Below are 20362 nucleotides of genomic sequence, written 5' to 3' on the forward strand. Positions count from 1 at the left end.
GAGGAAGACTAGGCCACCGTCGGGCCGGAGCGCCTGCGAGTGCTTCCTCCCAGGCCACACAGCTAAACTAGCACTATTAACCACAAAGAAACAAAGTAACCCCCCCCCCGCCCCCCCCAAAAAACGCAAAAAACCCCCAGCGCTGTTAAATGTGTACGAACGAGTCCCGGTCAGGTGAGAAAAGCGCGCGACTTCCGGCGGAGGAGGCGGTGTAACACCACCGCTTCCGGCCGCTGCGGCTGCGCCTGCGCACTCGGAGCTGGCTGCCTGCTGGAGGAACGTACCAACCGCTGGAGTGGGGTGGGTGTGGAGGACCCGCCGACTGTCGCTCCCGGAAGTCGCCCCGGAACCTGGACCGCCCACCAAGCTCTGCAGGGCCCTTGGCTCCTCATGGTAGGTCCCGCTGCGGCGCGGGGGTGGGAGCGAGCGGTGGGCGGCGGATGGCGTGTCCTTACTACCCGCCGCGGGAGCTGCGCCGGCTTCACAGCTTCGCCAGCCCAACTAGCCAGCCAGACCTTTGGCAGTAGGTGAGCCGGGGAGGGGGCGTTGTGGTCACAGACGTAGACTTGGGGGCTAGGCGGCTTTCCCTGACCTGCCCTGCCCATCGGGCGGCCCAGGTGTCCCCCTCCCAGCCTCCCTCCCCTTCCCAGTGCCCCGCACCTGAAACACCCGGTGAGGCCAGAACTGGACAGCGGCTCGTATCCATCACTCACTCTGTGCCAAGAAGTGCCCTTAAACACTGCTATATGCGTACATTAACTACGTTAATCTTTCACAAACCAGCGAGGTGGATGCTGTTATCCCTGTTGTATAGACTCGGAAACCGAGGCACGGAGCAGACGAACACAGCTGGTGGGTAGCAGCCAGAATTTAAATCCCCATAGACCAGCTCTGGACTTCATGCTCTCCCAATCCATTGTGGAGAGCAGCCTCGCAGAAAAGAGCAAAGGGTTCTGCTGGTGTGTAGTTTAAAACATCTCATTTTATGTCACTTTTGCATATTGTGAAATCTAATGAGGCTTGGTTATTTAAAATCTCTCCCTTAGGGTTTAAAAGTAGCCAAATTTGCATGTGGGACAAAACCCCAAAATGTGTAGTGGTTTGCTCTACTCTCTTCCTTCCACACATTCCTCTGGTCCCATGCTTTTCTTCATCTTCTATCTCCTCATAGGTGAGCGGGTGGGGGGATGAGAAGCTGAGGACTTGTAGGCTCACCAAGTGCTTTGAAGTGTCCTGGGGTCTGGTGGATAGACAGGCACCACCTCCTCCTCCCCCAGTGCAGGGGCTGAGAGAAGAGGGGGCTGGTGGAACTGGGCAGAGTGAAAACTCGGAGAAAGGTCTGGCATAGGTATCGAATGCCCAGGGTGGACTGAGCTCTGCATGAGGCCCTAGGGTGAGGCAGGCCCAGGAGAAAGAGAAAAGTGACCGCAGTGCTTCTGGGCATGCGTGTGGGAAAAGGCCTGGTGAGTGTAGTGAGGAGGAAATCTCTAATCCATGGAGCCAGCACACGTGTAAGTGCTGAGGCACTTCCTGTCTCAGGCTCAGCCAGCAGGTTGCTAACCCCTTGGAAATCTATAGGCTCTTGGGCATAACTGCCTTGGGCCCTCCCCCTGCCCACACTCAAGGACCTGCCTGCCACCATAGCCGTCCTTCTTTGCTGTGTCAGGAAAAAAAAAAAAAGCTTTCTCATCTGCAAAGATAAACCCACCCACCTGTGCCTTGAGTCCCTCTCCCTCAGGAAGCTCCTGCCATCAATCCTCCCTTTTTTCCCACTGTACCTTTTCTCTCTTTTGGGACAGAGCCCAGCCTTTTCCCTCCCACCCCAAAGCGTGACCCTTTGACATTGCAAGTGCCTGCGTCCCCTGCTTCTCATTGCATAGACCCGGGGCTCCACCTGCTTCATCTGCTGAAGGGACCCTGTCTGTCCTTTCTGGAAAGTCTTCCCTTGGCTTCCCTAACATCACTTAGGTTTTTCTGTGTCTCTGTCCTCTGCCTGTCAGGCATCTTTGGAGTCTGCTCATCCTCTACCCTCCCCACAGTGTCAGTGTTGCCTGGGCAACCACCCTCCACTCTCTTCTCCCACCGGTGTTTTCCCTCAGTTTCTACGGAGACTTTTACACGGATCTGTATCTTTAGCTCAGACTTCAATCGCCTGACCCTGTATCTGTCACATCTACTCCTGAAGATTTGTTCCAGAAGAACCTCAAAATCACTATATCTGTAACTGAACTATATATAGCAGGGACTGGGGTGTCCCTCTTGTATCCCCTCCTCCTCCACATCGCAGCCCAAGTATCATCTGCCCCCTGCATGGCTCTCCAAACTGTCCCTTCCCCTCCAGTCCCACCTCCGTTACCTGCTCCTGCCCTCCTCCCCGCCTGCTTCCCAGGGCTGCACCTACCGCCTGCCTCGTGTGGTCCCACCCGATGCGGCCCTGGAGTCTCCACCTTGTCGCTGTATCAAGTGCGTGTATCAGCTGTTATGAGAAGTGTCACAAACAACTTCTTACTAATAAAGTCCTGGAGTTTGTGGGTGATTTCTTTTTCAATTTTACATTTTTACATTTTCTTTTTCAATTTTACATTTTAGGTTTGTGTAGACTCCAGGCTGGCTCTCCACAGCGTCCACCCCGCTGTCATCCTGGTGTGCTTCAGTGAAGAGAAAGGGGTGCCAGTCATTGCCCAAGATCCTGGACCTGCCCCGGGGACTGTCAGGAGATGAGGTTCCTCAAGCAGTAGCCTAAGGTAAGCGACCCTGCCAAGACAGAATCTAAACTCCCTTGTCATAGACTCGATTTGCCTCTCAGTCAGCCCGGGACCTGGCTCCACAGCACTTACCCTGCTTGCCTTGCCCTGGTGCCGGTAGCCGTTTCCAAGTTGTCTTCTCGTCCTGAGCCCCATGTGCCAGCCAGGCAGTGACTCTCCTGTGTTTGTATGTTTAGGGCATGGTGCTGGCTCATGGTAGATATTTGACGAATTATTGTTAAATGGTCAAGTGGCTCAAGGGTATCTGCAGAATACAGATGGACTGGTGGGACAAGGCTGGTCAGGGAACAGAACAGGGTTGGTGCCCTGGGTTCAATTAGTGCGTCCTCAGGTGAAGGCTTTGGGGTGTAGCCCAGGCTGCAGCCTAACTCACAGGTGTTTTCTTTTTCTCTGCCATCATCAGTGAGATCAGGTGGGACACAGGCCTGGTTTCAGTACCCTGTTCTGTGTTCTCGGGAGCAGTGAAGCCTATGGACTGCTCTGGTCCTCTGCTCTGCCACTGAGCATCACATTGCTGCTCTGGGTTTCTGTTTCTTCAATCAAAATAAGAGTGAAGGTTAGTCCCCTCTGGCTCTGACATCTAGAGCCCTTCCCCTGGACCATGACAGTGTCTTGTACTTCATTTACACCTTGATCCAGCCCCTCCACCATGTCACCTCCCGTGAGCTTCAGACCCCTGGTTCAGTGGAGGCTGACTGGGTCGTCGAGTGATGGGCTTGGGTGGTTGCCTCTCGGTTCTCCCGAGGCCCCTCTGGCTGGAAGGGGCTTCTCAGTGTCGCATTGTCCACCCTGGTTCACGGCCGAGTCTCGCTTGAGCCGCCCAGCGGGCTCGTCCCCAGTAAAGGCTGTCCTGCCATCCCTGGTGATCCTTCTGAATGTTTAACATCACTCAGTGTCACAATGTTCTGGTTTAAATCTCCTCATTTAACCTGCATCTCGCTCTGGTCTGAAGAGATGCCTCACTCTCAGCTCTTTGGGGCAGGGTCTATGCCATCTTACTCTGAATCTTCTCTTTCCCGAGGAGACACAGCCTAGCTCACTGGGCTTTTCCTTCCCTCTCATTTTCTTTTCTTCTTTCCGCATGTTTCTTCTCTGACTTCTTCATGTGTCTTTTTTTTTGAGAGCCCTGAGTTTGACCTCATCTGCAGGAAAATGAACGGGGGGGAAAGGAGTCGAGGATTGTGCTGAGGTTTGCGGTCTGAGCATCTGGGTGAACAGGAGTCCTGTTTGCTGAGCTCGAGTTGACTGTAGGCCGAGCAGGTGAGGGGAAGCCTGCGAGGGAGTCGTGAGCCGAGAGGGGCTGGCAGTGCTCAGCCAGTAAAGGTGGCTCTGGTCAGGGAGAGGGTGTGGAAGGAGAGACGAGACCTGGAGACGAGGAAGCCCGGGAAACACCATTAAGGGGCGGGCAGAGGAAAAGGGACTAGAACAGAGACTGAAAAGGAGTCGCAGGTGACTGGGAAGCCAAGGAGATGTGCTGTCCCACAGCTGCGGGCAGCAGCATTCCAGGTGGAGGACGTGGGCAGGTGCTGCTGGTGCGGAGAAGCCTGCTGAGGCGGGGCACCGGGGGTCCCTGGGGCCTCGGCGGGGGCAGTGTCAGGGAGCAGCAGGGGCCGGAGCCAGAGAGGAGTGGGCTTCGAGGGGAGGGGGCGCGGGGGGCCTGCGTCGCTGGCATCAGGAGCTGCCCCGTACCACGTGCTCTGACAGAGGCTTGGGAAGCCTCAGGCCGCTTCGCTCCCCGGTACCAAGCGACGTTGCCTGTTTAAGAGGCCCTGCGGGTGCCAGGCATGACCCGGGTGCCCAGGACGCAGAGACCGGGCTCCACACCCCCGTGGCCTGTGCTGACAGCGCCAGCGTCCGCAGCTTTTCCCGGGAAGCCTGCCTGACGTCTTGGTGAGGTCCTTCCCGCCGGGGTCCCACAGCCCTGCAGCGCTCCTTTACACCCTGCACCTCGGCTCTCGTCTCCCTTGTCGTGTGTGTGAGCATTTTATTCTCATCTGCCCCCCGCCAGCCTGGGGTCCACGTGCACACAGGGGCCTTGCCTACCTTACACTGTATCCATCGCACAGGAAGACTGCCAAGTGCTTACTAGGCTCTGGATAAACATTGAAGGAAAAAAGAGATGTGAGTTAACGTGGCAAAGAAGATGGACACAGAAACCACTCCTGTGCAGAGGGCTGGGGGCTCTGTTCAAGGGCTGCTCCGTTGGGTCTGGAGGAGTGAGTGTCAGGCTTCACCCAGGAGGTCGGCATCTGGAGAGTTTTGTCCTGGGATTGATTTCATATGGTTACTACGCCTTACATCCTCTGCTCTCTTTTCTCCCCTCTGGCCTCACTGTCCCGTCAGTGGGCCCCGAAGTGAGTAGGCAGCTGGCTGAGAGCCATTCTTTTCATCTTGCCTTAGATCTTGCCTTGTCTTCTGTCATCTTGCCAGAGGACAGCCTGGGCCTGTCTTCTCATTGCCCCAAGCTCCCAAGCACGTCGGAAGTCGGAAAAGTCAAAAAGCCCCACAAGAAACATACACTCTCAGGATCCATGGGGCAGGAGCCCCCTGTGTGTGCTGACTCCTCCATGATCAGAGCCAAGACCCCACCTGCCGCGCTGGCTTCTCCTGGCTCCAAGTTCAACACCGGAGCTATCGACACCCCTTGTGGACTTGGCTGGGGCGCCAGGGAGCACCTGCCAGGGACTGAGGTCAAACTTGAGTTTGTACGCATAGGGGAGGAGGCCGCAGTGGCCCCAGGAAAATCAGAACCCCCGGCTCCCAAAAGAAGAGCGGGAGGGACCTATCCCTGCAGGGGAAGCGACCACCCCGCGCCTCCGCAGCAGCCTGTGGGTCCCTGCACCTGACCAGGCTTTCCGGGAGGAGCAGGAGGAAGGTCTCCTGGGCCTGCGTGTCTGCAGTGAGAGGAGAGCAGCCTGCTCCCTGGAGAGGCCTGGTCTTGGCCCGGCCGCCCCCTGTGAAAATTGCCAACCCGCTGCTGGGCACAATAAGCCAGAGGGAGACTCCGGACCCTGTGGCCTGCAATCCGTGCTGGGGCAGGAGTCCCCTGTGCGGCCTGAGAAGAAGGTGTCCAAGTGGAAGGCCCATGGACGGCGAGAGGAGGGGCAGCTGGCAGGAAGGAAGTCGGGGGACCCAGTGCTCAGCTCCAGTCACGTCCCCTCTGACTTGCTGCTGGTCCAGGTGGCCAGCCAGACAGGCTGGAGGCGGGCCAGCCTGGCGAGGACGAAGAGGCGAGACCAGCCGACATCCTCATAGCCCATCCGGCCGGAGAGGTGCGTCAGCTCAAGACACGGAAGAAGCAGCACTTGCTTCCTGGTGAGGGTGAGCAGCCGCCCCTGCTGAGCCTCCAGAAGCCACTCTGCCTGAAGAAGCTGGTGAGGACCGCGCAGGCCGAGGCCAAGGGCTGGGCCCCCGGGCACTCCCCGGGCCCCCTGGACACCCTGGGTCAGAGACCCGTGCCTGACGTGAGACGCTTCTTTACCATCAACTGCAGGAATGTCGGCCGTGTCACGTGCGCTCTGTGCCACCGAGCATCAGACAGGACAAGATCAAGGGGCGGTCCCAACCTTCAGCTCTGGTCCGTCACTTGGCAACTAAGCACGGGCGGGAGGTGGGGAGGAAGCCAGCTGCAGCCGGCCCTGGGGAGGAGCGGGGAGGGGGGCCCGAAAAGAAGCAGAAGGACCTGCCCACGGGGGCCACCAGCCGTGCCCCTGAGAGCTGCCATCACCATGCTGCCGCCGGATGCCTCACCTCTGGAAGATGGTGACGGACAGGCGGGCCCGAGCGGCTGATGCAGGCTCGGCCTCCCCCGCCTACTCCCCCCGACGGCAGCTGGGGAGGACTGAGGTGGCGAATGTGCCCCCAGCCAGCTCCGAGCACAGGCCCGGAGCCAGAGCACCGCTGAGCTGCTCTGCAGCCTGGTGCTGGCCCTCTCCTTTGTCTCGGCCCCGCTCTGCAGGAGGTTTATGGCCCAGGTGGGCCATCGCCGCCGCCTGCCGTATCCAGTCTTCTTCTCCCGTGAAGCCCTGCCCCTGCTGCACGGGGCGATGGGCGAGCAGGTGCGTCAGGGGGTGCAGTGGGCCGAGGGCGGCCGCGTCCACCTCACCGTTTCTGTGGCGGCCCAGGTCGCGGACGTGGACTGCGCGGCTGGCACTGCCCGCTGTGGGGTGACGCGGCTGGGTGGCCGGCAGGTGGCGCCAGGGAGCCCGAGGAGGCTGGCCGTGCCTGGGTCTGAGGCCTGCCCCTGGGCAGGGCTGCGGAGGACGAGCCGCGGGGGCTGCCGGGGCAGCTCAGCCTGTGGCTTGGCCACGGCTCTCTGCGCCTGGGCTTCCTGGTGTCGGGCGGCTGCCCCAGCCTGGAGCAGGCGGTGAGGACGGAGGGCTGCACCCACGCCCCTTGCGTCGCCCACTGCCTCGACTCCCTGGTGGGAAACTTTCTGTGTCACCGTCATAGTGTCCGGATCATCCTGGGCACGGCCGGGGCCATCTGCAGCCACTTCCAAGGCTCTGTGGAAGCCCGGCGGCTCCTCCCAGCTGCAGCGGCAGTGGCAGTGGCAGTGTGGTATCCCAGCCCCGCAGCCCTTCCTGGGGCTCTCGGATCCCTGGGTGTCCGCCTGCCACTTGCTGGAGCGGCTGGTGGAACGGCAGCGGCTGCTGCAGGGGTACGAGGAGAGGCAGCCGCTGGGGAAGGCAGGGGCGGCCCTGTCGGCCATGCCGTGGAGCCTGGCGGGCAGTCTGGTCAAGCTCCCGCAGCCCTTCTGGATGGTGGTCTGGGAGGCGAGCACGCACAGGCCGCCTTAAGCCTGGTGCTGCCCCAGCTGCGCTACCTGCACGTCTTCCTGGCGCAGGTTCGCGGGCGCTTTGAGGAGCGGAGCACCGGCGAGATGGGCGCGGCTGTGCGGCTGGCCGAGGGCCTGGCCCTGCCACTCTCCACAGACCACCAGCTCCCTGAGCTCTTCCACCGTGAGGGGTTCATGCTGGCGACCCTGCTGGACCCGGCTTCAAGGGCAGGATAGAGGCTACCCTCCCCGAGGGGGCCGACATCAACCATTGGAAGCAAGTTCTCGTGGACGAGGTGAAGGAGCTCGTGGTGTCCGAGTACTTCTGCCACCCTCCCCTTCCCTGCAGGGCCCCACTGCTGTGTGTGTGGTTGCCCCCGAGCCGCGCAGGAGCCAGGAGCCCTGGGGCCGCAGGGAAGGGCCGGGAAGCGCCCGAGCAGAGAAGCAGGACCTCTGGGTCCTTGCTGCTGGGCCAGAGGGAGAGGAGCCTCCCAGAGCCGGTGGAGAGCGGGGGGCTGCTGGTCTCGGAGAGGAGCGGCGCTTCCCTCTCCACGGAGAGCCACCTGGCCAGCGTCATCCGCAAGAAGTACCTGCGTGAGAACAAGACAGTGGGTGCCCAGGAGGACCCCCTGCTTACTGGCAGAAGCGACGGGACGTCTGGCCAGACCTGGCGAGACTGGCCACCATCATCTATCCTGCCCCCTGAGGGGCGCCTTCTCTGCAAGTGTCTTTGCCTCCCTGGGCAGCCCCGCCGTCGTGGAGCATGACCCCCCTCTCCTGGTGGAGGCGGCTGAGCGTCTTCTCTTCTTGAAGACCAGCCTGGAGCACTTCCCGAGCTACACCCCCGCCCCGTATCTTCCCCAGCAGAGACCTGCCGAGCTGCTCTGCAGCCTGGCGCTGGAGGCGCAGACCGGTGAGTCTGACCGCAGGGTCCGATGCCCTGAAACGCTGCCTGTGGGAAGTCTGCGTAGATGACGGGAGGGGGCACAGTGTCGCGTCCTAGGACATTAGACAGGGACAGCCGGGCTCACTTGTTTGAAAAGAATGAGGACAGTTTCTCAGTTCTTGACAGATTGTCATTTTCGTTTTCGCGGAGATGTTATCTTCCATCTGCCCACTGCTGGAGTCACTGCCGGCGGTACGTGCGCGGGAGGGTGAGCTCTGGTCATCGGTGACTCTGTGTTGTACCACGCAGCGTAGGGACCGTGGTGCTCCTTTAAAGTGTCGGTGGGCAAGGGGCCCTACACGCGGCTTGTCTGCGTGTGTCGGGGCTGCAGGCCCTCAAGGTCTGCGTTCTCAGAGAGCAACCAGGCGTGTGTGGGATATCCTCAGCCACCTAGGGCTTGGGTAAGCCGTGGACACTCTTCCTGGAAAAGAAAGAAACCCTAATATGATAGAGTAGCCACTTTAAGAGGGAGGTGCCCACACACACACCGGTCTTCTTAGGGTCTGTACTTTGCCATGGATCCCGGGGTTCCCAAGAGCCCTGGTGAAGGGCACCGCCCAGCTCCTGCGGGTGTGTGTGATCGAGGAGAGCTGGGACGCCCAGTCATCACGTGGCCGTTGTCACCTGTAGTTTGTTTCCAGACTACCGGAAGCCTTGGGGTTTCTTCTTTCTACAGTGAAAGCAGTCTCAGGAAGCAAGAAAGGGCATGTATCCCAGTGACAGACCAGCCTGAGTTCCTTTAGGGTCGAGTGCAGGACCTGAGGGCATGGGGCCCAGGCGCTGGTGGGATGGGTGGGAAAAGAAGGAAGGGCGAGGCCGGAGTGTTTGGGGTGGGGCCCGTCTCACCCACAAGACACAAGTCCAGCTCTGCTGAGGTGCTGGGCCGCTGGGAGAGGGATTCTGAGAGGGAAGGGGGGGTGTAGAGGCACCAAGGCCTAACTTGCACTTCGGCCCTGGCTGTGGGGTTGAGCCCGGGAGCCTCGCGTCCCCTGTGTCACTGTGACTAATTCACTGTAGGACGTTCGGAAGTTACTGAGGATGTAAGGAAGCAGGAAAAATTCACCGTAATCCTTTCACTCAGCCTCTGTGAAAACTTTGACATGTTTCCTTTTTTACCTTGAGATCATACCCTCTGTGCTAGTTAGTGTGCTGTATTTTCAGTTTAACAGTGTAACGTGGCATTTTCTTGAATAAACCTTTACACAGATTGTGTTCAGTGGTTGGAGCACCATGAGAGGAAGTGGAGTCTCAGCTCCACACTGCTCGGGTCGTGTCTCCTTCCCCAGCTGCTGGAGGGCATGTCTGCACAGGCTCCCTGCGAGGAGAGGCCAGCGCCCCCGGGGGAGAGGCTGGGACTAGGGCTGCGCTCCCTTAATGTCTGGACTCTGCATCCCGTGCATTTGGGTGGTGAGATCAGGGCCCGGCCCTGGACCTCGCCCCGCCTCCCTGCCTCCTTTCCTTAAATTGCACGTGCGTCTCAGACTTCAACGAGAATCACCTGAGAGCATCTTAAAACTGAGGCGTCCTGTCTCTCCCTCCCAGATTCGGGTGTAGTAGGTCAGGTGGGGGCAGGGATGTCATGTGCCCTAACTAAAGCTGTCCTGGGGGCCATGTATTGGTCAGTGCTGCCACCCCTCGAGCTCCTCCTGGGAGAGGCACCGTCCCCTTGCTGTGTGGCCTCCCCGCAGCGGCTCTCCTTGTTCTCGGAGAGGGGAGGCCTGGACCGGCAAGGCACCAGGGTGGGGGGGGTGTGAGGAAGACAAGGGCAATGAAAGGGAGGAGAGGAGAAGCTTGACGGTCCCGAGCTTGGGGGCTTGGGCTCTGGAGCGGTGGTTCTCAACCGGGGGCAGTTTTGTCCCCCAGGGGCCATTGGGCAACGCCTAGAGATGTTTTGGTTGTCACAGCTTGTGGGGGGATTGCTACCGTCCTCTCGTGGGTGGAAGACAGGCATGCACAGAGCAGCCTCCGCAGCAGAGACTTACCCCGGCCCCAGATGGCGGCAGTGCCGGGTCCAAGAACCCTGCGCCAGGTTGCGGTCGGGAGGGAATGGGGCGGAGGAAGGGGCCCCAGTTCACCGAAGCGGCCAGGTGACTGTCCACCTGAGGCTGCTCCGAGCTGGACCATTTCTTCCCTAGACTTAGCTGTGCCCTGCCCTGGTGACTCATGGCATCCTCTTCTGGCCCATTTTCTACATAGGTAAACTGAGAGTCAGAACTGCTGGCTCTGAACAAGGGAAGATGGGCCTCCCCACGGAGATCCAGAGTCACCTGTTTCAGTCATAGCCTTGTCCGTGTGACCGAGTCCTTTTCACAGACACACGTTGGGCCAGCGGCCTCTGTTCGCTCATTTCCATGAGAGGACCAGGGTGATTCTGGTTTTTTAGAAGAACATTGACGCTGTGGACGAGCCATTTTCGCATCGCGCGGAGCTTGCTCTCCGCTCCTGGCCTCTGCATTGGCTGGGTTTGCACAGGCGTGTGGGCCCCTGCCTGGTGGAGGTGTGCAGATTTGAGGTAAGATGGGGCCCAGGAGCAGAGCAGAGGTCATGGACACGCTGGAGAATCAGGTTTTGATTACTGTGCTGTTCATCTAACTGCAGACAAGGGCGTGGGACCCAGGGCCGAGGGCACAGAGCCGAGTGCTGGAGGGGCGTGTGTTTCCTGCCAGATGGGACCCTGGGGGCACAGGAGGCCTGATGTCCAGTCCCAGTGTGATCTTCCCGCTCCCCTTTCCTCTTCCGCAGAACGTGGGCACACGCACACCGTTCTCTGCCCGCCCCCTTGTTCTTTCCCTCCCTTTGCGCACCACCTCCATCCCCATCGCTGACGGGGTTCCTCAGGGCATCGCTTCCCCCCCCAGCCCGTCCCCCCGCGGCGGCGGGGCGTTTGAACACAGGGCTGGTGGCTCTTCCCTGGAGGCCTGGCGTGTTGTCCTCCCCACCCCCGGCTGCTCATCAGTACCCTCCGTTCAGCCTCAAGCATGTGGGTGTTCGCCCGACTTCAGCCCCTGACTGTACACCAGGGCTTCCTGACCGCTTTCACCCCCAAAATAGTGTGGCTGCGAGGATGTGCGTACCCCTGGAGAGAGGCCCGCAGATACTTGAGGAGGTGGTGTCCCCCCGAGGCTGGCCCGTTGCGCCTCGCTCTCACAGACGGTGCCTGGACCCCGTCATCCTGGACTCGCCGCTGCCTCCTGAGGCCGATGCCACAGGACACCCCAAGTGCGAGACGGGAGCCCGGCCTCCGGTCACATGGCCAGGTTCTGGGCACACGTTCTCCTCCCTCCTCTCATCGCTCCTTGCCCTCGGGCGGGGTCCTCGTCTCTGGCTAGTGCTTTTATGGCCCGTCTCCGGTGCCCGGTGGCCTGTGGGCCAGAGCAGATTTAACCAACGTGGAGGTGACTGCGTCGCTCACTGCTTACAAACCCGGCAGATGTTTCCGCAGAGTGACCAGGTTTCTTAGCAGGTGCCTCCATGCCTTCTGGACAGAAACGTTGGTAGAAGTGAAGAAGGAGCTGGGCTGCTGCAGACTGGAGGGGGGCTGGGGAAAGATGTAGGGCCCCCTTCTCAGAGATGGGGTGGGGGTCAGAGGTGTTAGCCGCTTCCCCAGCTCCCTGGGGCGTGTGGGAGGAGCTCTGGGTCTGATTTCCTTGGAGGGGGCCTGAGGAGTGACGTTGCTATGGGAACGCAGCCTCGGGCCCGGCTGAGGCTCTGGAGCCCCAGGTTTTGTAAACAGCAGGAGTGAATGGCTCCTTGTTTCTCTGCAGGCCTCACCCTGCCCGGCCACCTGGCCTGGGCCCGGCCAGAGGCTGTGGGGTTGGGGAGCTGCCACTTGGAGCAGAGGTCTGCTTGTTTTCCTCTCTTCTTAGACCCTGACCCTTCTGCGCTTGCTCGGCATCGCCAGCGTCCCTCCCCCTGGCCTCCTGCCTCGTGCTCTGGTCTTGCACTGACACCTGGGTTTCTGCCACCCCACGGCCACTGACGACTAGAAAGTACCCTCCCTCCCCTTTTCTGGATCCAACATAGGTGCCACCCTGCCCCTCCTTCCAGGACAGCTTCCTTGACTGCCCGGCCTCCCCTCCCCAACCCCCCCTTCGCCCGTGTTTGCAGCTGGAACCATGCTATCTGGCTGGCAGCGATGGGCACTGTTCTGTTGGTGCCACAGTGAAGAGCTGGTCTTGACAGGCAGGGGGCGGGGGAGCAAAGGTGAGGGGCCTGGCAGCGCTGCCACTCTCCCTGTGCCTCCGCTGTCCCTTCCCTCCCTCCGCCTCAGTTTCCTCATCAAGGACTGAAGGCTGAGCTCTCAGGCCCCACAGCTGCCACCAGAGGTCACAAGTTGGCCCATGGAACGCGGAAACCACTTTGAATTCCTTGCTGATTTTAAAAAAAATTGTCAAGAAGGCGCAGGTGCTCTCATTTGTGTTTGCCAATGCATGGCTCTCCCAGGAAGGAAACAGAAGAAATTGGCGATGATGGTGACCTGTTATCTCTTCAAAAATAAATGTAAATGGTTAAAAGGAAACACCTCAATTAATACAGATAATCGTGAGCAGTTACCGAGAAAGGAGAGTAATGAGCTTGTGTCTCCGGAGCAGATTTGGGAGACGGGAAGAATTGGTAACGTCAGGCCTGAATCCCATCCAGCATGGCCATAACCGCCATGGCCGAGTCAGGACTCCCTTAGGCAAGGGCCTGTGCCTGGCCCACCTCCCTCGGAGGGGCTCTTCACCCTCCTGCGCCCTGGACTCCAGTCTTCAGGTCCCGCCGGGCCATCTAGGTTTCTGGCCCTGGCGGTGGAGGCTGGGTGGTCACTGAGGTGCTCAGAGGCCCGCTTACTATTTGACTGTTTCTCCTTAGGGACCTGCTGGCCCTTGAGCGGGGGTGTCGGAGACAGGCGTCCAGCCCAGGCCGAGTGGACGGGGCGTCCTTTGGGGTGAGCAGCCCGCTGACCGCCAGTGGCACCTGCGTCACCGTGACGGAGCTGCTGGGGCCCCGGCCACCTGGACCCACTTCGTCTTATGGAGCCTCGGGGTGAGAAGTCGGGAGAGGCCGACGGGGTGCGCGTCACCCCTCAGCTGCTCAAGGCGCGCTCAGGCGAGTTCGCCCTGGAGTCCATACTGCTGCTGAAGCTGCAGGGCCTGGGGCTGGCGGACCTGGGCTGCCTGGGGGAGTGCCTGGGCCTCGAGTGGCTGGACCTTTCGGGCAATGCGCTCACCCAGCTGGGCCCGCTGGCCTCCCTGCGCCAGCTGGCCGTGCTCAACGTGGCCAACAACCGGCTGACGGGGCTGGAGCCCCTGGCCGCCTGCGAGAACCTGCAGAGTCTCAACGCCGCGGGCAACCTGCTGGCCGGCCCCGGGCAGCTGCAGTGTCTGGCGGCGCTGCGGGGCCTTGAGCGCCTGCGGCTCCGCGACCCCTTGGCCCGGCTCAGCAACCCGCTGTGCGCCAGCCCCTCCTACTGGGCCTCGGTCCGAGAGCTGCTGCCCGGCCTGAAGGTCATCGACGGCGAGCGCGTGAGCGGGCGCGGCAGTGACTTCTACCAGCTGTGCCGGGACCTGGACAGCTCCTTGCGCCCCAGCTCCGGCCCCGGCCCCGGCCCGCGAGCCGTGGAGGCCCAGCCCTGGGTGGAGCCCGGCTACTGGGAGTCCTGGCCCACGCGCAGCAGCTCCATCCTGGAGGAGGCCTGCCGCCAGTTCCAGGACACGCTGCAGGAGTGCCACGACCTGGACCGCCAGGCCAGGGACAGCCTGGCCCAGGCCGAGCAGGTGCTCAGCCCCGCAGGCGCCACCTCCTTTGTCTTTTGAATGCGCCCTGTGGCCGTGGCCTGTGGGGTTGGCACGCTGTGGTCTCCCTGCTTGTCTTCATGGTTTCATCATGCTGGCCACTGGCCCTGCACACGGGCCTCTTATGGGCCCCCTTCCCTAAGAGCAGCCCCCCTCCCTTTCACACCTCCCCTCCTTCTCACACCTCCCTCAAGGAAAATTCCCCACCCATCCATCAGGGACACACCTCCCTTGGACCCTCCTCAGGCAGCTGGCACTGTGTGAGGCTGTCCTAAACCTACGCTGTGCTCCTGGGAGGAGGCCCGGCCTCCTCGTGCCCATAGCTGCTGCCACTCCTGGCTGCCTGAGCCTGAGGCTTAGTGGAATAAAGTTGCTTGGTCCTAAGGCTAAAGGTGAGAGGCAGGGATGGCGAGCCTCCTGCCCAGCCCGTCCTGGGAGAGGACGCGGCAGAGCTCGGAGCGTGGAAGCCGCATCTTCCAGGTTGGCCTGTCCAAGTGACCCTCTGCTGTGCCCCCCCGTCCCAGGTCTCCCTGAAGCCTCCACTGCCATGCCCACCCATGCCAATCACCATTAAATTCTCGTGTTTTAATTTGCATCGCTGCCTGTCATTGCACGTGGGCGTGCTTCGTTTTCCCCAGTGTGGGCCCCTGAAAGCGAGCCTGGGTCCCTGCTGCCTCTGGTCTCCCCTGGGGAAGGAGGAGGAGCACACAGCTTTCGGGGTGTCCTTCTGATGGGAGGTGTCCTGCTCCCCCTCGGGGCTTTGCTTCCTCCCTGCGAGGCTGGAGCACTGGGGCCTTTTCCTCCCGCTGCTCTGCAGGAGGGAGGTAGGGAATGCGAGGGTAGGAGAGAACGCAGCTCTAGAGCACTTTTATTAGGGACTATGGGACAGTCCTCCCTAGGCGCAGAGAAGGGAGGGCCGGCTTTCACTTGTTACCTCCCTCACGCTGCTTCCAGGAAGCCGGGTGAAATTCTAGAGGGAAGGGAAGAGAAACTAAGACCGGGTATGACGGAGGCTGTTCGGGCCCCATCCCAGCTGACTTCCAGGCTCCCAGCCCCTCTCCTCCTGCCTCCTGCAGCCCAGCCGCAGCTCCAGCTCCCTCTCCATCCCTGCCCCACCTGGCTGGCGTGCTCCACCTCGTCCTCCGTCCTGGCCGGCCACCTACCAGTCAGGCCTCAGCTCGGGGGCAAGGCTTTGAAGAAGGCGAACTGCCCGGGGAAGTAGTGGCTGTGAGGGTCCTCGCCGGCGCGCTCTGCCCTGCTGCACTGGGCCTCCTGGCGCTCCTCCAGCTCCTGCCGGCAGCCGCGCTGCTCAGGCCGTGCGGAAGGGGGACTGCTGGCGGCCCCCTCCACGTCCCCATCCCCGAGGGGATGTCCGGGCCAGGCCCAGAGCCCCTCCTCGCCCCTCCATCCAGGCTTCCGCCTCCACGTCTCCCACAGGCCCAGTTTCTGTCTACCAGCTCCCTCCCCAACCTCTGCTCCCTCCTCTGCCCAGTCTTGCCCACTCTTACCCGTTGAACCTGTGTCTCTATGGGGCAGTGGACCATCCGGCCCAGGACTTTATCTTCAGAGTCCAGCTTGATGCAGGCCAGGCATTTCCGCTTTCTCTGGGGAGGGGGACATAGAGCCCAGAGAGGAAAGGGGTGAGGGGAGGCCTGCGGCCCCACGAGGGTGAGAGTGGGAACTGGGGGGCAGCGTACAAGGGGGGTTCCCCTGGCCGGCCAGGTGGTTCCAGGCTCAGCCCCACCTCAGACTGGGAAATTTTGGAAGTCAAACCATATAGAAGTCTAGAAGTCTAGAAAACCACTAGTATAATCCAGTTCCTCCCTTAACAGATGGAGGAAACTGAGGCCTTCAAAGAACCTGGGAAGTAACAGGGCTGGTGGTTGGCAGAGCTGAGACTGGACGCCAGAGGGTTGCGCTCCCGGCCCCAGGATCGCCCCCACGGCAGTGACTTTGCCCCCAAGGTGGCTGATGACAGTCAAGCCCTGTTATGAATCAGCCCGGGCTGGGCCATCTCCACTTGAAAACACACAGGAAATGGGGAATTCACCAGGCCTAGGGTGGGGACCACCCGAAGCCCATACCATGGCCTCCTTCCACCAATGACTCGAAGCCTGAGAGAGGAACTTAGATCGCATGGAAGGTGGACCCACTCTGAAGAACACGTGTCCTCGGGGTAGCCCAGCCGTCCCTCCTCCTGCCTGTCCAGGCCCCCAGCCCACCTACAACCATCACAACCACCGGCCAAGACAGGCAAGTCAGCTGCCAGGGAGGCTGCTCCGCCCTGGGGTCTCCAACCTTAGGCTTCTCGCTGGATCTCCTACTGAGCCCCAATCGCACACCCCCGCACTGAGCACATGCGCCATCACACACGTGCCTCCACTCACCCCGCTGGGCTTGACCTTGCACTCAGCTTTCTTCCAGTCCTTCTTCCGGCAGTTCGTCTGCTGGAGCTTAAACTCCAGCCTCACAAAGGTCCCGGCCGGGAAGGGCTACCAACAGACAGAGGAAGGCCAGCAGCCAGCTGAGCAGGCAGCGCCCTTCCCGGACGTGACCTGTCCCTCCTCCCCACCGTGAGACAGCACGTCCCAGGAGACGGCTGGGCCGGTCGGCCTTTCTCTGGAGAGCTGGGTGCTCCTGGGGCCCAAGCACTTCTGTACCTCCTCCCTGGGCACATGCCGGCCTCCCGGGCTGCAGCCCTATCCCCCTCCCCTCCCTGGGGTGCCGCTCACCGTGTCCATGGCACTGTCCACACTGGTCTCCCGGAAGGCCCACTGCACGGGCGGATGCTTGTGGAACTCCTCCAGGGCCACCTGCAGGCCCCGGTGCTGGGCCGCCGTGAGCTCAGCCCTGCCCAGGCCCATCGCGCCCAGCCACAGGGCCAGCGAGAGCAGCAGCTGCCTCATGGCTTCCCCTTGTCACCCTGACCCTGCGAAGGGTATGTGTGGATCCTCAGCTCACGTGCCAGCCCGCGGAGCCACCGACTCCCGGGCCCTGTGGCTTGGGGACCACATCTGGTAGACCTCTGGGCAGAGGTGGAGGGACAGGAAGTGGCGCTTTGCAGAGATTCCCCTGGTATTCCCCTCCTCCTCCCCTGCCCCCACTGTTCCCAGGTCCAGCTCAGGGCGGCTTGGGCCCTGTCCTGGGTAGGTGCTGAGTTGGCTTTAGTCCTCAGGCCAACGGCTTGGGAAGCAGCATTGTTGCCCACTCCAGCCCTCCCCCACTTTTCTGGCCCATCTTCTCTCCCGTTCTCTCTGACCCCTTCCCCTGCTGGCAGTCCCCAGACTGCTGGCTCTGTTGGGTGCTGGGCCCTGACCCTCAGCATCCGGCCCCCCAGCTGGAGGTGGGGAGGGGCAGGCCCAGAACGGAGGCCAGCTGGAGGCTGAATATTTTGGGGAGGACGTAAACACGAGGGAGGGGCCCAGAGCGGGTGGGAACTGGGAGGATGCTTAACCCTCGCTGTGCTGAATGGCCCAGTGCCCTTGGCCCTCCCAGCCCCCACCCCAGAAATGGGGGCCTCTCCTCGGCCCCACCACGGCTTTCTTTCCAGAGCAGACCCTCCCTCCCTGGCTGTTGTTTCTGGAGCCTTCGCCACCACCCCTCTCCCAGCCCTCTGATCCCGCCCCCCCAATCCATGACTGGGGTCTCCTGAGGGCTGGACCCTCCCCGGGAACTCTGCCTGTACAGTCTTCTTAGGACCAGAAAGCCACAGATGTGGAAACTGAGACCCCCGCAGTGAAAAGCTACCAGGGTCTTGCCTCGAAGAGAGGACTCACAGACAAGTTGCCAAATCTTGCCCTTTGGAGCTGCGCCCTTTGCCCGCCCCATCCTCCCGTCCAGCTGTCCTGCCATTCTCCCCTCCTCACCTCCTTTCTTGTGCCTTGGGGTCTCTCCTACGCTTCCCCTCCCGAGGCCAAGGCCGAGGCCAACTCCTGGCCAGGCTGTCAGCCTCTTCCCGGCACCCCCTCCTCCCTCTCTCGGGTCGGCCCCCATCTCCTCCCACTCCCACCTCCTGGGCCCCCTCCAGCTCCCAGCAGCCAAGGCTCCTCCCCACCCGCTAGGACCGGCCTGTGGCCGCCGGCCCTCCCGGGACTTCCCTCCCCATCCCACCCTCCCCTCCCCTCTCCTCCTGCTGCCCCGGCAGAGGAGCCCCAGCTGTTGGCCGCCTCGGCTCAGCTGGCCAGGCCTCTTCGCAGCGGTATGTGGGACTGCCCTGCCCCCCAGGTAGGGCTGCCCTTTCCTTAGGCCCTTCCCGGGCGACCAGTCCCTAGCGTCCCCGAGACACTCATTTCAGGAAGTTCTTGCCAGAAACACAGACATCCGCAAAACCACATGAGACCTCGAGGAGTCATTTGATCCCTCCCCCTGCTTCCCGCGCCCTAAAGCCGCTCTGAGAGGGAAGGGGTCTCCTTTAGAGGTGACTCTGGTGTCTGACCACCTCCAACACCAGCAAACATGTCCAGTCGTGAAGGATCACCTCCCACCCATGGTGGCGACAGACTGCAGCGTCTCACGTGGGTGAAGGGTGAGGTGGGACTCATAAGGCTGATGGGGAGTCAGGGAAAACAGGGGTTCAACTCCTGCTGGTCCTGAGCAAATAAGAACAAGCTCTGGGACTTGGTGTGTCCATCACCAGGGCTGATCTCCCACAGAGAGGACCTCATTTAACTGCCCAGATCCCTGGAACTTCTGCTCCCTTCTCTGTGAGGGGGGGGTCAGAGACCCTGCCTTTAGGGGTTGTTCTGAGGATTAAACGAGCAAAGTGGAAAGTGGAAAGTGACAGATGACCCAGTGTTTGGCACAAGTTTTTCTTCCCTTCCCTATGTACCCCTGCCAGGATTCTCCACGTGGAGCTGAAATCTTCCTTTGCAATGTGCTCTGGGGGCGCCAGAAAGATCCTTGGCTTCAATTAGCCAGTTCTGGTGGCTGAAATCCCACCATCAACATTTCAGTCCCATCTGTGAGTTGTCGACCATCGTTAAGCAGAGATGAAAGCTGGGGTCTTTGTTCTCCAGGAGCTTCCGGGGTGGCTAGAGAGACAATAGGCACGCAGAAGACATTTCCCAGCCCAGGGTCGCGTGCTGGGGGACGTCCTGCGGGGGTGGGGGTGACCAGAGAGAACTGAGCTGAGGACAAGCTGGGACAGAAGTCCTCCTGCCTTTGGTAGGGGCCGTATGAGGCCTGGGGGAGCGAGGGAGGCTGGTGCAGCGTGGTGGCAGCTGGCAAGGAAGGAGGCTGGGGGCTGGGTGCAAATACAGTGTAGGTCACGCAGCGCAGCAAGACGAAGGTCCCTTTGGGTGAAAGGAATGTGAGGGGCGGGCAACCGCACTGCAGGGCAGTCACTGGTGGGGACATGTGAAGGGGCTACTTAGCGCACATTCATGAGCTCAGCACCAGGTGACACGTCCCAACCCAGGGGAGCGGTGACAGCACTTAGCTACTTAGTAGTGGTTAATGATCTTCCCGGGCATCACAGTTGAAAGTGGAGAGTCACATACCCGAGTCGTTCTGGCAAAGTTTTCCAATAACTGAACTGAGTACCCAAAACATTTTCCTTTAATATTTGCTACCACAGGGCAAACTAGTATATGTTTTTTCAAAGAATCAATTTGACCTTGAAGCAAAAGCATATCAGTTTCAAAACTACACCTGCCTGAGTTAGGTACATTCACTACATTTTGTATCAACTCAGTATAATTGACATAAATTCAAAAGAATATTGCATAAATTCAAAAGCAACTATAAATGTATCAAATCAACAAACTATTCTTCAAATTTTTCTTGTAAATTTTGCAGCCACTTTACATCATGCTGTCTACTGTAATTAAAATACTTTACATATTGATTCATGTGAGAAAAGTATGCAAAGTCATAATTATTGATCTCTATTAGTAAAAGATTTAATTTGAAATTCTTATATTTGTCTGGACAGGTCACAAATGAACTTTTCCTTTCTTTGGAGCTTCAGATGTACCTTGATCATACGTAGTGTGATATTGGTGAGAAAACTTACACTGACATTTAAAATCTTTGATTGCTTTGGTTAACATTCTTTTTTGTTTCAAGAAAATCTTGGAGTGAAAAAAAAAAAATCTTG

The 20362-nt window shown here is 60.2% G+C and overlaps 3 protein-coding genes across 5 annotated transcripts; 2 read left to right on the top strand and 1 right to left on the bottom strand.

Moving 5' to 3' along the window:
• The first annotated feature begins 261 nt into the window (after nucleotides 1-261).
• Nucleotides 262-14860, top strand: LRRC61 (leucine rich repeat containing 61). Of its 2 annotated transcripts, none has more exons than XM_061198898.1 (3): nucleotides 262-393; nucleotides 2590-2744; nucleotides 13343-14860. In XM_061198898.1, the coding sequence occupies exon 3, from the start codon at nucleotides 13504-13506 to the stop codon at nucleotides 14284-14286; it is 783 nt and encodes a 260-aa protein (XP_061054881.1). In that variant the 5' UTR covers nucleotides 262-393; nucleotides 2590-2744; nucleotides 13343-13503; the 3' UTR covers nucleotides 14287-14860. The 2 variants fall into 2 exon arrangements, with proteins under 2 accessions (XP_061054881.1, XP_061054882.1); XM_061198899.1 differs by lacking the exon at nucleotides 262-393 and adding an exon at nucleotides 400-527.
• On the top strand, nucleotides 7526-13335 carry LOC133096962 (putative protein ZBED10P). The gene is given in 4 exon segments (XM_061198897.1): nucleotides 7526-7544; nucleotides 7547-7759; nucleotides 7762-8455; nucleotides 10685-13335. Coding segments are annotated over 3 exon segments (780 nt in total). The 3' UTR covers nucleotides 8310-8455; nucleotides 10685-13335.
• A 256-nt stretch (nucleotides 14861-15116) lies between the features above and the next one.
• Nucleotides 15117-18241, bottom strand: RARRES2 (retinoic acid receptor responder 2). 2 transcript variants are annotated; one of them, XM_061198903.1, is made up of 6 exons: nucleotides 18132-18241; nucleotides 16998-17194; nucleotides 16653-16757; nucleotides 15774-15869; nucleotides 15429-15555; nucleotides 15117-15256 (listed from the first exon to the last, which is right to left on the bottom strand). In XM_061198903.1, exons 2-5 carry the CDS (start codon nucleotides 17169-17171, stop codon nucleotides 15439-15441), a joined length of 492 nt encoding a protein of 163 aa, XP_061054886.1. In that variant the 5' UTR covers nucleotides 17172-17194; nucleotides 18132-18241; the 3' UTR covers nucleotides 15117-15256; nucleotides 15429-15438. The 2 variants fall into 2 exon arrangements, with proteins under 2 accessions (XP_061054886.1, XP_061054885.1); XM_061198902.1 differs by having other exon boundaries at nucleotides 15117-15235; nucleotides 18132-18240.
• Nucleotides 18242-20362: the final 2121 nt, after the last annotated feature.

The sequence above is a fragment of the Eubalaena glacialis genome, chromosome 8, assembly GCF_028564815.1.
Source record: "Eubalaena glacialis isolate mEubGla1 chromosome 8, mEubGla1.1.hap2.+ XY, whole genome shotgun sequence".
In the NCBI taxonomy this organism is placed as follows: domain Eukaryota; kingdom Metazoa; phylum Chordata; class Mammalia; order Artiodactyla; family Balaenidae; genus Eubalaena; species Eubalaena glacialis.

Excerpts from the sequence above, each read along its gene's own strand:
- RARRES2 (XM_061198903.1), bottom strand. The coding sequence starts at position 17,171 with ATGAGGCAGCTGCTGCTCTCGCTGGCCCTGTGGCTGGGCGCGATGGGC. Across the intron at positions 15,870-16,652 it reads GCAAGGTCAAGCCCAGCGGG|AGAAAGCGGAAATGCCTGGC; the intron begins GTGAGTGGAGGC and ends CCCCCTCCCCAG. Across the intron at positions 15,556-15,773 it reads TAGAGACACAGGTTCAACGG|GAGCTGGAGGAGCGCCAGGA; the intron begins GTAAGAGTGGGC and ends GGCTGCCGGCAG.
- LRRC61 (XM_061198898.1), top strand. The coding sequence starts at position 13,504 with ATGGAGCCTCGGGGTGAGAAGTCGGGAGAGGCCGACGGGGTGCGCGTC.